Below are 15,640 nucleotides of genomic sequence, written 5' to 3' on the forward strand. Positions count from 1 at the left end.
TGCTTGTCTGCTCGTGAATGTTAGGAGAGGGAGAAGACCCCTAAAAGGCAACCAGCGGTCTTGTATTAGAATTAGAATGGTATTAGAATTGTATTAGAATTTTTGCCTTGTCCACAGAAGGAAGAAGGCAGGGCTCCTTCCCCAAAGGAAAGCAGAGGTAACCGGTAGCTGCAACATGGATTTGCTCGCTCTTTCTTTTTTTTTTTAAGACTTTATTTATTTGAGAGAGAACAAGCATGAGCGGGGTGGGGGGCAGAGGGAGAGGGAGAAGCAGACTCTTCTGCGCAGCAGGGAGCCCGATGTGGGGCTCGATCCCAGACCCCGGGATCATGACCTGAGCCGAAGGCAGACGCTTAACCGACTGAGCCACCCGGGCGCCCCTGGACTTGCTCTCTCAATGACTGTTCTACGGCACGGCTGCTCAGCCTGGCCCAGTGCTGTGGGCCAGGGGAAGACACATCACACCCAGCTGCTGCCCGGTGGTCCTCAGCCCAGCGGACAGACACAGCCCGGTGTGGGAAGTGCGGGCCCCACGGGGCACACGGACTCATGACTGGCTCAAGTCAGGGAGAAGGGTCACAAACACTTCAGAGAGAAGACGACCTTTGGCGTGGGTCCCAAAGGATAGGCTCCAAATTCTGTTGCAAGTGGCAAATATCATCTAAATTGGGTTGGGCAGAAAAGGCATTTATTAGCACTAGCAACCTACCAGTCTCAGGGTAGGGCTGCTTCTAGGCACTCAACATTGTCAGGAATGTGTCTGGAGCCATCTCTTGGCTCAGCCTTGCTCTGGTGGCTCCATCGTCGGGCAAGCTCTCCGCTCGTAGCAAGGCTGCGAGCAGCAGCCGTGGGTGTTCGTTCTGCCAGGTTAGCATACGAGGTGGGAAAAAAGTTTCCCAGTCAGCCGAAAATCTCAGAGCCGACGCACGGTGGGCCAACTTGAAGTGCTCTTCCCTGACTCAGTCACTGTAGTTAGGGAGGAGAGCATATTCTTTTTTTTTTAAATTTTTTATTGTTACGTTAATCACCATACACTACATCATTAGTTTTAGATGACGTGTTCCATGATTCATTGTTTGTGCATAACACCCAGTGCTCCATGCAGAACGTGCCCTCTTTAATGCCCATCACCAGGCTACCCATCCTCCCACCCCCCTCCCCTCTAGAACCCTCAGTTTGTTTTTCAGAGTCCATCATCTCTCATGGTTCGTCTCCCCCTCAGATTTCCCCCCTTCATTCTTCCCCTCCTGCTATCTTCTTTTTTTTTCTTAACATATATTGCATTATTTGTTTCAGAGGTACAGATCTGAGATTCAACAGTCTTGCACAATTTACCGCGCTCACCAGAGCATATACCCTCCCCAGTGTCTATCACCCAGTCACCCCATCCCTCCCACCCTACCCCCCACTCCAGCAACCCTCAGTTTGTTTCCTGAGATTAAGAATTCCTCATATCAGTGAGGTCATATGATACATATCTTTCTCTGTTTGACTTATTTCGCTCAGCGTAATACCCTCCAGTTCCATCCACATCGTTGCAAATGGCAAGATCTCATTCCTTTTGATGGCTGCATAATATTCCATTGTATATATATACCACATCTTCTTTATCCATTCATCTGTCGATGGACATCTTGGCTCTTTCCACAGTTTGGCTATTGTGGACATTGCTGCTATAAACATTGGGGTGCACGTACCCCTTCGGATCCCTACTTTTGTATCTTTGGGGTAAATACCCAGTAGTGCAGTTGCTGGATCGTATGGTAGCTCTATTTTCAACTTTTTGAGGAATCTCCATACTGTTTTCCAGAGTGGCTGCACCAGCTTGCATTCCCACCAACAGTGTAGGAGGGTTCCCCTTGGGAGGAGAGCATATTCTGACATGTGCCTGCCAGGCCTGGGTCCCCCGTCTAAGCCCCGACCCCACCCCCAGGACAGAAGCAGCATGGACCACACCTGACTCGTGGTCCAAGAGCCGGGAGCCGATGGCTTCCCAAAAGATCAGCAAAGTGTTGCCTCCAGAAGAAAGGGAATGAGTGTCACAGGCTGCCTCCACAGAACTCCTCAGCAGATGGCTAAGAGCTTTCCCAAGTGGGAGAGGCGTTGTGAGCAGAAGGGATGGCACATGAAGGCTTTAAAGGCAAGAACAAGTTTAATTTGGGGTCAAGCTACCTGCAGAGGCGTTTAGATGCAGGTCTGGGGCAGAAGTTCCTGATGAATGTGCAACTATCTTGGGCTTGAACGCAGTCCTGTGCCCACACCTAGATTTGACACTCCCCCCGCCCAACAAATTACAGAAAAATGAAAGCACCACAGTAATTAGTCCGCTCTATCAGTAGCAACGGGGGCTGCAGGAAGCCGACAGATAAGATAAGCATTGCGCCGGGCGGATGACCAGCTCTGCGACTGCCGCAACACTCCTTCATCTTACCCATGGAATGTGTGCCGGAGTGACGTCACAGACAACCCACAGGGACCCGCGGACCCTTGTCCTTAGAGAGGTAACCAAGAATGCTTCGCACCAGGGCGCCTGGGTGGCTCAGTCGGTTAAGCGGCTGCCTTCAGCTCAGGTCATGATCCCGGGGTCCTGGGATCGAGTCCCGCATAGGGCTCCCTGCTCCGTGGGAAGCCTGCTTCTTCCTCTGTTGCTCCCCCTGCTTGTGCTCTCTCTCTCTGTCAAATAAATAAATAAAATATTTAAAAAATAATAAAAATAAAAAAATAAAGTAGGCTCCATTTCCAGTATGGAGCCCAATGCGGGGCTTGAATTCACGACCCTGAAATCATCAAGACCTGAGCTGGATTCAAGAGTCAGACACAGCTGACTGCTTCTCCTTCTCCCTCTGCCACTACCCCCTGCTTCTGCTCTCTGGCTCTCTCTGGCTCTCTGTCAAATAAATAAATAAAATCTTTTTTTTTTTTTTAAACGTCCCTTGGGTCTAGGTCTCCCCTCCTTGCCAATCTCCTTGCTTATTATCCAGCTTAGTTGTGATCTGTTTCCTTCCTCCCTCCCTCCCTTCTTTCCTTCCTTCCTTTCTTCCTCTTTCCCTTTTCTTCTTTTAAAGTATGTTTTCTGTCATCAGAACTCACAAGCAGTCTCTGGGTGAGGCCCTGCCTCAAAGCTCTGCCATCCTAGATGAGGGAAGGGCAGGCACTTCTGTTTCCCAGAGGGCCAGAATTCACACGGGGATGGCTTCTGCTGCTGGCCTGTGGTAACACGCTGTGACCACGCCAGAGTCACAGTGAGTCACAGCAGGCAAGGTACCTTTGCTCCCCTTCCCTTCCCAGAGCAGGCCCAAGGTTTGTGAAGTAGATCCGGAAGAGGTGTGTTATTCATGTAAGATCAAAACCCAGGACTGACTGATACATTTTTTTTCTTAATGTCTATTTCTGCCATCCTGCCCCAACCATCTGTCCCCCTCCATGCCTATTCCAGAAGTCTGAGGACATAGCACAGTGACCATAGCTCTCTGCTCCTTCCAGGATTTGAATGCCAGCTCCCCACTCAGCAGCTGTGTGTCTCTGGACAAATAACCTCTTGGAGCTTCACCTGTAAAATGGGGATGTTTGTAAAATACCACCTATGAGGTTGTTAAGAGGATTAAATGAGATGATCCATATAAAGGCAGTTAGCGCTATGCCTGGCAGGTAGTAGTCCCTGAATAAACGTTAGCCATTCTCATAAAACATTTATGTAGTGCCTCCTACACGAGATGCTTGGCCTTTGAGGAGCTCTAGCGTGGGACACAGACCTGTAAATGAAAGATTACAGCACAATAGGCAGGAACTGTAATGGAAATAATATGGACACAGTGCTGTGGATACAGAGAGGGAGTGATGGTTGGTCAAAAAAGGGGAGACATTTGAATTTGAGATCCGGAAAGCTATTCCAGAAGCGTATTCCAGAAAGAAGAAACACAGGGTTCATGTAGAAGCTGCTAAGAGGAGACTGTGGTCCCATTTTATGCTGTGAGCTAAACTGGGAATTTTAGCATCTGGAGACTGTTAAAAGTTGTGCACAGGGTAGCAACAGACTTAGAGTTGTAATTTAGAAAGCACACGTGGGCAGATGTGTGCAATGCACTACAGAGCACCAGTGAGCAAGCTGTTCACAGGAAGACAGCTATAGATACTCAATACAGAGATAGAGATCACGATAGGAGGGAGAGTAGAGGATACCCGTGGCCACAACTAGGGTTTAGAGGATACCCGTGGCCACAACTGGACAAATAGCCTGAGAGACTCAGTGGAGAGAGCTCCATACTTCTACCTGGTTTAGCACATTCGGCTCCGTCTTGAACGCTCTTCCCCCACTTGCCATTCAACATTCAGCTCAAGCCACCTCCTCTGGTAGGCCACTTCATACTGAACCCCTTTACAGACTGGATTGGGGGCCCTGCTCTGTGTTCCTAGAGCCCCTTGTTGGGTTGGGTCCCTATCGTAGCGCTTGGCATTCCCTTGTCATTGTTTCCTGGTTCCTCCCACTCGTCTGTGAATTCTGTGAGGTCAGGGCCCAGCCTTGATCACCTTTGCACCCACAGGGCACATGTGGTGTCAATAACTATTTGCTGAATGAATCAATGCAAACAAAAAACTAGCCAGTCTACAGAGAAGCTGGAGGAACCACAAGAAAAAGACTGACGTCTCCAGGAGCTCAGGCCCTGGGGCCACATCCATCTTTTGTACTCCAGTTGTGTCTCGGAGTCGCTGCCTAGAAATCCTGGGCCTTCCAGGAATTTGAAGCCCGGTGCAGCAAAGGGGCGTCCGGCCAAAAGCGCAGATACAAACCCGGGCCGGCCATCTGCTGGCTGCGCCCCTACCCGGTGCCCCGGACTTCGCCTCTCCATGCCCTGCAGTTCCGATCCCTGCCAGGCAGCGACGCACGTGAGAACGCGTGCGCAGTGCGCGCTCGAGCCGTCCTTTGCCCTTCTCCCAATGGCGGGTTGCGGTCCCCTTCCCGGCATCCTCGCGGGGGCAAGGTGCGCGTCATTTCCGGTGGGGAAGGCCCGCGGCCGCCGCCGCCATTTCGGGCACTGCTGTGAGGCTGAGACCGGAGCCGGTCCGCTGGGCGGCGGGCGCCGGGGCAGGAGGGGCGCGCGCGGCGGCGGCGGCCCAGCGTGTAGGCGCGGAGGCGGCCATGGCGGGCAACTTCGACTCGGAGGAGCGGAGTAGCTGGTACTGGGGGCGGTTGAGCCGGCAGGAGGCGGTGGCGCTGTTGCAGGGCCAGCGGCACGGGGTGTTTCTGGTGCGGGACTCGAGCACCAGCCCCGGGGACTATGTGCTCAGCGTCTCCGAGAACTCGCGCGTCTCCCACTACATCATCAACAGCAGCGGCCCGCGCCCGTCTGTGCCACCGTCGCCCGCCCAGCCTCCGCCCGGTGAGGACGGACGGGACGGGAGGCCCCGGGCGGGGTGAGGGCCGCGGAACTCCCCAGCCTGGCCGGCTGCTCTTCGAGAGCTGACCTCCACGAGGGACGTGGGCAGAGGGCTGGAGTGGCCACGGCAGGGGGTAGCCTGGTGCCTGGGCTCGTTCCCACCACGAGCGGGTGTGTGTGGGGGGGAGGAGGAGCCGCTGACCCAGGCCTCTGGGTGTGACTTGGGAGGACAGCCCAGGGGAAGGGGAACTGCTTCGGCCCCAGGGTGGGGCTAGCGCCCGGACCAGGCACAAGGGCAGGGCCGGGCAACGTGGGGACAAAGAGCTGAGGGGGATATTGGCACTGCGGGGGCATCACTTGGCAGCGGTTCCCAGAATGGATTCGATAATCCTACAAGTGGCTTTTTAGGAGAAACATTTCCTGTAGTGTTAGAGAGCCGGGTTTGGTTTGGAGAGCTATTCTCCCCTGCTGGCCTTTGGTAGGAAGTCACCACATACTAGCCCGGAGGGATGGAGACACCCTCAGGAAACCGGTCAGCTTTTTCCTTTCTTGGGCATTTTTCCAAAATACTTTTACTGTCCTCTTCCCCCGCAGAGGACGAAGGTGGTGAGTTAAGTGCCTTGGTGATAGAAGTAAGCCCTCTGTGATCAGCCCGGAACAAGTTGATGTCCAGCTGACGGTGTCCAAGAGATCTTAACGTCCAGAGACTGTTTTCTACAATTAGGGGGTTCTAGTTTTCAAGGTATTTTGTGGAGGACAGATCCCCCCCCCCGCCCCGCCCCCGGAAATAAGCCAATGGAAAAAGTCCCTTCCTTTGAAAGTGAATGGAACTCCCAATTTCATTGGACTTAAGCATTGTCAGTGCTGTATGTCAGGGCCTCTTCTTGGTCAGTAACCTGGGTCTTTCTTAGCAAGGATCACTGAGATGTGACTGTCTTACTTATGCCTTCAGAGTTGTTTGGAGAATGTTACGGAGATTTATGTACTTAGTACCTGAGATTTGTGAAGTACAGAGTAATGCTGAGGTGGTTATCATCTTACCATCATCTGTGTAACAGCACCAAGAGTCTTAGTCTTTCTTATTGTTCCCAAGTTGAAGCAGTTTTCTTCTGACCAGCTGAGGCTAGCTCCAGGCCAGTCTCTTACCCTTTGGGGATAGTCCTAATTTAGATTTATTCACTCTGGCCAGAAGTGGGGAGATGGGATAGTCTCTTTGTTGCTAACACATGCCAATTATAAAAAAAAAAGAGTATGGGGTCTTTAAGTCTACAAATTATCCTAGGTCTTCTCAGTCTGGTTGGTTTAATACCATAACATGAGAAGAATATCGATGTAACATAACTTTGCCCTAAACCAGACATATTCTGCTTTTTACCACCTTCTTGGTATCTAGGGTTTTGCATTACAATGCAGTAATATGATGGCAAACAGTCACTGAAACTCAATTTTTGACCCCCCCCCCTCCAATTTTCAGCCTTTTGTGTATGCATTTTGCAAAATTTGGAGATGGCAGCAGTCAGGTTTGCTAGCTTGAGCTTTCTCCACACCTTGGTGTTATGACTTTGTATCTCTGCACTTACCTTGATATTGAGCTCCACCTTTTCTTAACAGATATGAGTTCAGATCCTTGGCCCAAAAGAGAAGGTGAAGATTGCCAAAGTTTGTGGATGGGGTGTGGAAAGTTCACGGGCATTGTGGTAATTCTTGTTTCTGGTAATGTGCCCAATTTTCCACCTAGAGCAATTGATTGAGTTGCTGTCTTTATAATAAAGATTACTTAATCTTTGTTCTCCCCCTCCCCCATCAAGCTCTTTTTCTTTTGAAACTACACAGAGAAATTTCTTGAATTTTAGAAAAGCATGTAGAATATTAATAGCTAACATTTATTGACTGGTTATTCTATGCCAAGTACTTTGCTGAGTACTTTCGGTGCCTTATCTGATTTTCTGCCTATAACAATCTGGTGAGAAGTACTATGATCTCTATTTATTAAAATATTTTCTTTTTATAGGTGAGGAAACTGAGAGTCAGAGATTCAGTAACTTGCCCAAGGTCACACAGCTGGTAAATGACTGAGCCAGATTTTGAACCTCGGAATTCTGACCAGAGGGCTGACATTCTTACGCTGTACTTCTTTCTCTTTCCTTTTGAGATCTGAACAGTGCACATAGAAGATTCAACACTTTTGTCTCTGCCATGGGGTCCTAGGTTCTGTTTAAAGATCAAAAGGAAAGGATGAAAAGAAGAAACTAGCTTTAGTATTTGGACAATACGTGTCTGTTATTTAAAAGTCAGTGATGAGGCTTTTAAAATTATTTGGCAAATTGAACATGAAAAATGAACTTTTTGCTTAGGACTATATAGCGTATTTTGTGGACATAATAGGTGGGTAGAATTTGTATGGAATGGCTTAGATACAGTTTTTAGAGGAATAGGGGTAGGATGGATCAGATATTTTTAACCTTTTCTAGCGAATCTATTTTTTTTTTTTTTTAAAGATTTTATTTATTTGACAGAGAGACATAGCGGGAGGGGGAACACAAGCAGGGGGAGTGGGAGAGGGAGAAGCAGGCTCCCCGCGGAGCAGGGAGCCCAATGTGGGGCTCGATCCCAGGACCCTGGGATCCTGACCTGAGTCGAAGGCAGATGCTTAAAGACTGAGCCACCCAGGCGCCCCTCTGGTGAATCTATTTTTAACATTGATGTTCAGCTTCCACAGGCTGTCATAGTCTGGGAGCATCCTGGTTGTGCCTCAGGGCCGTAAGGCAGGGCTTGGTCAAGTCTACTGGCCATACCCTGTCAGGTTGGACTTCAAGGTAGACCTCTTGGGAAGGCTTTGCAATCACTGATTCACATGTTTCTTCAAACAATGAGGTATTACTAGACCTTGGCCAGTAAACAATTGACAAAACTGAACAAGTGTGACCTGGGAGAGTAGTTATAAGTCTGAGCTCTGGAGCTTGTGTTTGAATCATTCTTCCTGACCACTTACTACTTGTATAACTTTGGGCATGTTCTTTTTTTTTTATTTTATTTTTTTAAAAGATTTTATTTATTTGCGAGAGAGAGAATGAGAGACAGCATGAGAGGGAGGAGGGTCAGAGGGAGAAGCAGACTCCCCGCCGAGCAGGGAGCCCGATATGGGACTCGATCCCGGGACTCCAGGATCATGACCTGAGCCGAAGGCAGTCGCTTAACCAACTGAGCCACCCAGGTGCCTGGGCATGTTCTTTAACTTGCCTCTGCCTCAGTTTCCCCATCTATAAAAGAAAATAGTAATACTGAGCTCATAGGGTTGTTGTGAAGATTAAATGAGTTTTAGTGTATTAAATGCTTAGGAATGGGGCTAGCATATAGTAAGTACTTAATAAGCATTGGCTATATTAGTCTTATGAACATAACTATGAGGTTGGGAGAGCAGGAGTTGAAGCAAAATGGAAAACTGTTCTCAGCATTGAGAGGCTCACAGGCAGGCATGGTGTGGGTTGGTGAGCACCGGTAAGATAGCGTGTGTAAGGGAGTGAGTGCTGGAATGGAGGGTGATGGAGTGCATCAAGAAGTGCGAAAGGACCTTGGATCCAAGACATGGAAATATGATGGTACCTGTTGTTACCTGCTTAACCCAGAGCCTTCTACCCATTGTTCTAGTGGGTGAGGGAAGCATAAAAGCTTGCCTCATTTGGGGGCAAGGAGGGGCAGAAGTTAGGGTGCCTATTGTTTGCGTTGCCTCTTCAAGGTGGTGCTGGACCAAGCCACTCTATGTAGAGATCTTGTGGGACTGTTCATTACCTAATGCTGCCTTTTTGTACCTCCGCCATCTGTGTTTCATTTGTTTACCTCATCTTTGCAGTTTTCAAACCTGGTCTTCATGTTTTACTAAACAGTTACAGAGTATCCCTCCATCCAGTGGTTCTGGAGAAGTTCTTCAGTGAGTTACTTACAGGTTTACAACCAAAAAAAGGATGCCACGGTAAAAGGAAGTAGGTTTATTTATTGCTGGACTTCTCAGCCTTTTACTGTGCTCATGTGAAATTATGACCCTCCCAAGAGAGGTAGGTATTTGACCACAAGACATTTTGAGAAGTGTCTTGAGATTCTGTAGAATCTTCTCTGGGAACGAGTACAGTGGGCTTTGGATTTGGGGATTAATCGAAAATTTCTAAAGGAATTGAGATGTTTGGGCAGGGTATTAAGCTGAATTTGCTTTTTATTAAGCACCTGTAATGTACCAGCTGCTTTTAGGAACTTTATTACGTAGGTGTTTGGTTCCATGAGAAGTTAAATAACAATTCGTATAGCTAGTAAATGGCAGAACCAGAATTCATTAAACCCAGTCAGTCTGAATCTGCATAGTACCATGCTGATACCTACCATTTTTAGAAAGTTCTATTTGCTTAGGAGGCCAGATATCTGATACTTCTTTAGGAGACCTTCTCAGATGGAAGTCAGCAGCCTTTTTAGCCCTTTGTATAGGACAGGTGGTGGGGTGTGTTTAAGCAGTTTCTATAAATACCATAGGCAGAAGAGGAGGAAAGGAGTGGGAATTAAGGAAAGAGGAAGGGAAAACGGAAGTGCTTTGAGATCAAGGAGAGGCTGATGATGGAGCTACTATAGTGGTACCCGTGCCAGAAGTGACCTGGCCTGTTTCAGCCCACCGACCTCTTAGGTGTTCTTTTTTTTTTTTTTTTTTTTAGGATTTTATTTATTTATTTGACAGAGACACAGCGAGAGAGGGAACGCAAGCAGGGGGAGTGGGAGAGGGAGAAGTGGGCTTCCCGCGGAGCAGGGAGCCCCACGCACGGCTCGATCCCAGAACCCCGGGATCATGACCCGAGCCGAAGGCAGATGCCCAACGACTGAGCCACCCAGGCGCCCCTCTTAGGTGTTCTTCATAAAACCTTCAGGGAATGGTGGTGTAAAAATTGATGTAACCCGAGGGCTAAAATGCTTAGAAGTAATGAGTTGAGCATATACAGAAACCAAAAAATTGTGTAACTGCTTGCATTGATTTTGATTTCTGAATGTGTTTGTCCATAACTGCATGTTCAGAATACCAGCACAGGTTTATGGAGAACAAGTCAGTGAGGTTTTCCAAGTCCCAGCAATGAGAACCTAGTCATTGGTTCTTTTCTCTAGACTGACTGACTATATCTCCTTCCTTTCCCGCCCTTCTATTTCCTGCTCTTGGCTCTTTGTGGTTGGAAGGAGATGAGGTAGGGAAAAGGAGCCGGAACACATGGCTATGATGAGGTTTGGGCTTATCTGAGACTTAGGTTCTTTTCTCCTCCTTTCCCTTCTGGCGTTTGGATCAGTGAAGCTTGATGGTCCATATATTTGACTGCTTTAGCAGTACACAAAAACAGGCACTCCTCTGGTGGAATTATTATAGTGTTGATAGAATAGAAAAAAATTTATAGGTAAAGAATATCAAAGGGGTGCCTGGCTGACTCAGTGGGTAGAGCATACAACTCTTGATCTTGGGGTTGTGAGTTCGAGTCCCTGTTGGGTGGAGAGATTACTTTAAAAAAAAAAATATATATATATATATATTTTTAAGAATATCGAAGATTTTCCTTGGTGTTTTGCTTGTATTTCTGCGACTGCTGGGATTGCCAAGCCAAGCCAAAAAAAAAGAAATCTTTTTTGTGGGTCCAACTAGTTTACACCATGCAGCATTTGAGCAAGAAATGAATTGAACCAACTTCCTATATGTTTATGGCAGAGGAGCTGCCATTTTTTCTTTTCATAATTTTCATGGTGATCTTTCTAAGCATCTTCGCCTTGTGATCTTATTTGTTCTTCTAAACTCTGTCTCCTCCCCTCCTCCCTCCAAAAACAAACACAAAACACATTTTATTTGAGCTAGTACAGTAATGGAGGAACCATAACAATGGATGACAGGGAGTGGTTACCTTCCTTTTTAGAGTAAAAAGAGTGCCTTGGAAATGTTCAGGGATGGTCAGAGCTGTTCCTTCATGGTGATTTTGTTGTATCTAAGAATACAATTTGTTGTTGCTACTTTTTTTTGTAAGAATACATCTCCAGTTGAAAGTGAAAGCCAGCGGGGAAATAATGTCTTCCTAAGACCTGCTGCTTTGTTCCTTGCTCACCAACCACACCGTGTATGCCTTTATATCCCCAGCTCTGCTGTGAGCTTCTTAAAACTGGGAACAGACTTTCATTTAACTTCTTTCATTTAACTTCTTTCCCTCACTTCAGAATTTTGTTGATTAAGAATAATATCTAACATTTACTGAGTACCGTCTGCCAACCACTGTCCCCAAAAGGCAACTAGTGAAAACCATTTTGGCTATTGCACCTTGGCATGTAGTTGGGTAAATTCTAGCAAGGGAGCTTTCCTCCCTAGATGTCATTAGGACCATTTTCTAAGCCATTTTGTACTCGCTGGTGTGAGGGTCCTCCCTACCACTCTGCCCTGGAGGCTTTCGTGACCAGGCAGTGCTAAGTAGGTCTTTGGAGCTCACATTGACCCAGTCCTTAGCATAGTTCAGCAGGCCTAAAGGATCACTGAATTAACCTAGTGGTAATAGGCCGAATGACCGTGTATCTCATTGCCTACCAGGCTTGAATGAGAACAGTCCCCCTTCAGTGATCCGTTTGAGTGAAGAGAAACTCCAGAATATAGAACCACCATGCTCTGGTATATTCATAACCAAAATTCTCTCTCCAGTTCAGCACTTGGAACTACTGGGGTTGTGTCCTGCAGGTACCTGATGAGTGTTTGCTGTAGATACGTAGTCCTGGGTCTGGGCATCTGTTTCAGCATTTTGAGTTGGAGAGCCAGCCTGCATTACTGAGTGTGGGCTATTAACTTGTTTTAGCTTACAGCCGTGAATTCCACAGATGGACTTTTGCAATATAAAAAATGTGCAACTGTCCTTTACATTGTGTCTTGGTGTCTTGTCATGCATTCATTTGTGTGAAAAGAGAAGGCACTCATCAGTACTCATTCTGTTTTGAGGACTTCTGGTTAACTTCCAAAGTTTATCTTTTCACTTCTCCCCACCGATGAATTTTAAATGTACGTTTTCTGGTCATTCTGGAAGAAGTGATTTTTTTTTTAAGATTTTATCCATTCATTTGTCAGAGAGAGAGAGAGAACAATTAGGGAGAGTGGCAGGGAGAGGGAGAAGCAGGCTCCCCGCTGAGAAGGGAGCCCAATGTGGGGCTCAATCCCAGGACCCTGGGACCATGACCTGAGCTGAAGGCAGACGCTTAATGACTGAGCCACCCAGGTGTCCTGGAAGAAGTGATTTCTAACACTGAACAAAATAATTGGGTCTCATTTCTTTTAGAGTGCAAATTAATTTAGACATCTGTGCTACCACAATAATCCTATTTCACCACATTAATCACTATGGCTTTTATTTTATTTTAAGATTTATTTATTTATTTATTTGACAGAGAAAGACACAGCAAGAGAGGGAACACAAGCAGGGGGAGTGGGAGAGGGAGAAGCAGGCTTCCCGCGGAGCAGGGAGCCTGACATGGGGCTCGATCCCAGGACCCCGGGATCATGACCTGAGCAGACACTTGACGACTGAGCCACCAGGTGCCCCTGTCACTGTGGCTTTTAGATGGTGAACCATTGTTGCTGGAGTGAAGAGCATAAATTGACCATTTTCCCTTAACGGAGGACTTGAACACGTAACTTTCCCAAAAGAAGCACAAATAGTAAACTTGGAAAACAGATGATATTTAAAGAGAGGTATCATTTCTCATTAAATTGTCAGTGAGGGGCGCCTGGGTGGCTCAGTTGGTTAAGCGGCTGCCTTCAGCTCGGGTCATGATCCCAGGGTCCTGGGATCAAGTCCCTCAACAAGCTCCCTGCTCAGTGGGGAGCCTGCTTCTCCCTCTCCTCCCTGCTCGTGCTCTCTGTTGCTATCTCTGTCTCTCTCTCTCTCAAATACATATATAAAATCTTAAAAATAAATAGTCAATGATATTTATTTAGATTTTATGTATGTATTAGAGAGCACGAGCAGGGGGAGAGGGAAAGGGAGAAGCAGACTCCCTGCTGAGCAGGGAGCCTAGTGCAGGGCTGGATCCCAAGACCCTGGGATCATGAACTGAGTGAGCCACCCAGGTGCCCCAAATTGTCAATTTTTTTTTTTTTTAAGATTTTATTTGTCGGAGCGAGCACAAGCAGGGGGAGCAGCAGGCAGAGGGAGAAGCAGGCTCCCCACTGAGCAGGGAGCCCGATGTGGGACTTGATCCCAGGATCCTGGAATCATGACCTAAGCTGAAGGCAGACATTTAATCAACTGAGCCACCCAGGTGTCCTTTGCAGTGATTTTTTTAAATGCTGTTTGGCAAGGATATGGGGCAAGTGGGAACTCATAAACCAGTGGTGGGAGTGTAAAATTGTACAGACTTTTTGGAGGGCAGTTTGGCCATGTAAACCTTAATGTTCTTACCGTTTGATCCAGCAGTTAGATTTCAAGGAATTTATCCTAATGAAATAATAAAAAGCTCATTAATAGATAAGAACAAAAATGCTCATAATAACATTTTCACTAGTGAAAAGTTAGGAATACTTTATAGTTACTAAAAGTCGTGTTCTTGAAGAGATGAGAAATTTTTTATTATATAAAATAAAATCTTCTGGGCGCCTGGGTGGCTCAGTTGGTTAAGCGACTGCCTTCGCCTCAGGTCATGATCCTGGAGTCCCGGGATCAAGTCCCGCGTCTGGCTCCCTGCTCAGCAGGGAGTCTGCTTCTCCCTCTGACTCTCCTCCCTCTCGTGCTCTCTCTCATTCTCTCTCTCGCAAATAAAAAAATAAAAAAATAAAATCTTTTTATTTCATAAAAAAAGGCAAGATATAGAACTTTATAGTAACCAAACTATAAAACGCTTGTATATATTTATGACATACTTGTATACACACATACACATATATATATTAAATTTTGGGAGGTTATAACTTAATGCTGAGTTGTGGGTTAAGACTGATCAAAAAAACAAGCTCTGCAAAAACCAGTTTTCTATAGAGTTCTTTATTATTTTATCAGGAAACCAAAAGGTAAAAAAATCCAATAAAGATGACTTGATATTTTGGTGCTTAGCAGAGTTTAAATTAAAGGGTGTATTCCTCACTAGAAACTGTTTTTCATTTGAACTGATATATGTTAATTTATTATTCTTCAGTTCTAGAATCTTGGGATAGAGAGGGAATACATTCTGAAGTATGCCCTGTGTGTCTAGGGCCATACGCATCTTTGCATCATGTGAATTTTAAAAATTCCTAATGTCTTTTCTCTTGGACCCTAGTGTGTCATCAGAGGTTGAGAATTTTATTTTTCTTTTTATTCATTTTTTTAAGGTTTTAAGTAATTTCTATGCCCAACGCGGGGCTGGAACTCACAACCCTGAGATCAAGAGTTGCGTGCTCTGCCAACTGAGCCAGGCAGGTGCCCCCAGAGGTTGAGAATTTTAACACTTTTTTCAAGCATCCTTATTTACCTTTTTTCATGACCTGAAGGAACAATATGGTTTACATGTTTTATTTCAATGAAGACCTTAGGAATTGATTGTTAAGCAGTTAGCTTCTTGGTTTGTCTTTTTTGTCTCCTTGGTTTTTTGCCTAATTAAGGTTTTTTGTTTGTTTTGTTTGCCTAATTAAGGTTTTTTGTTTGTTTTGGAAATGAAATTGAGAACAGCAATCACAGATTTAAAAAGATAGTCTTGGGGTGCCTGGCTGGCTTCGTTGGTAGAGCATGGGACTCTTGGTTTCAGGGTTGTGAGTTCAAGCCCCACATTGGGCACAGAGCTCACTTAAAAGAAACAAAACCTTTTTCTTAGGAATTGTACATTCTAGATGTGAAGAGAAGGAATGTATGAGCCTGGTGTAGATAGATAGCAAGTTCTTCCCATCTCTTGGAAAAGCTGCTGGGACCTATGAAAAAGGAGAGCTTGCTACATTTCCTGAGGTTGAAAAGAAGATTGCAACAAAACCTTGAACCTTAATGCTACTCTGTAAATGCAATAGCACAGAACATTTTGGGAGAATGAACAAAAAGTCTCCATGTTGCTTTGTCTTTAATCCAAGTATGAAAGCATGCCCTGATTGACCTGGTCTCTTGTTCCATCTCTGCTGCAGGTGTGATGGGCGTCTTTCTAGAGTATGTTTTAACTACAGAGTATGATTTCAGTTTACCGTAAGAAGAGGGGTTATCTTTTCTAGAATTTTCTTCTGATTATTGACTAAATGTGTTTGGGAAATGCTTAAAATCTGCATTTCATCT

General features: G+C 46.2%; 1 protein-coding gene across 14 annotated transcripts in view; it reads left to right on the forward strand.

Annotated features, from left to right (window-relative positions):
• Positions 1-4,983: 4,983 nt before the first annotated feature.
• CRK (CRK proto-oncogene, adaptor protein) overlaps positions 4,984-15,640 on the forward strand; it is a 61,995-nt gene continuing 51,338 nt past the window's right edge. For 13 of the 14 annotated variants that reach the window (XM_064582063.1, XM_064582067.1, XM_064582058.1 and 10 more), the window contains exon 1: positions 4,985-5,378. In XM_064582063.1, the coding sequence (XP_064438133.1) occupies positions 5,138-5,378 (241 nt within the window). In that variant the 5' untranslated portion in view covers positions 4,985-5,137. Of the gene's footprint in view, positions 5,379-15,640 lie in introns of all 14 variants that reach the window. The other variant, XM_045889592.3, reaches the window with a different exon arrangement.

The sequence above is a fragment of the Mirounga angustirostris genome, unplaced genomic scaffold (genome assembly GCF_029215605.1).
Source record: "Mirounga angustirostris isolate CCGP_5_RB_7025 unplaced genomic scaffold, mMirAng1.0.hap1 SCAF_17, whole genome shotgun sequence".
Taxonomy (NCBI): Eukaryota; Metazoa; Chordata; class Mammalia; order Carnivora; family Phocidae; genus Mirounga; species Mirounga angustirostris.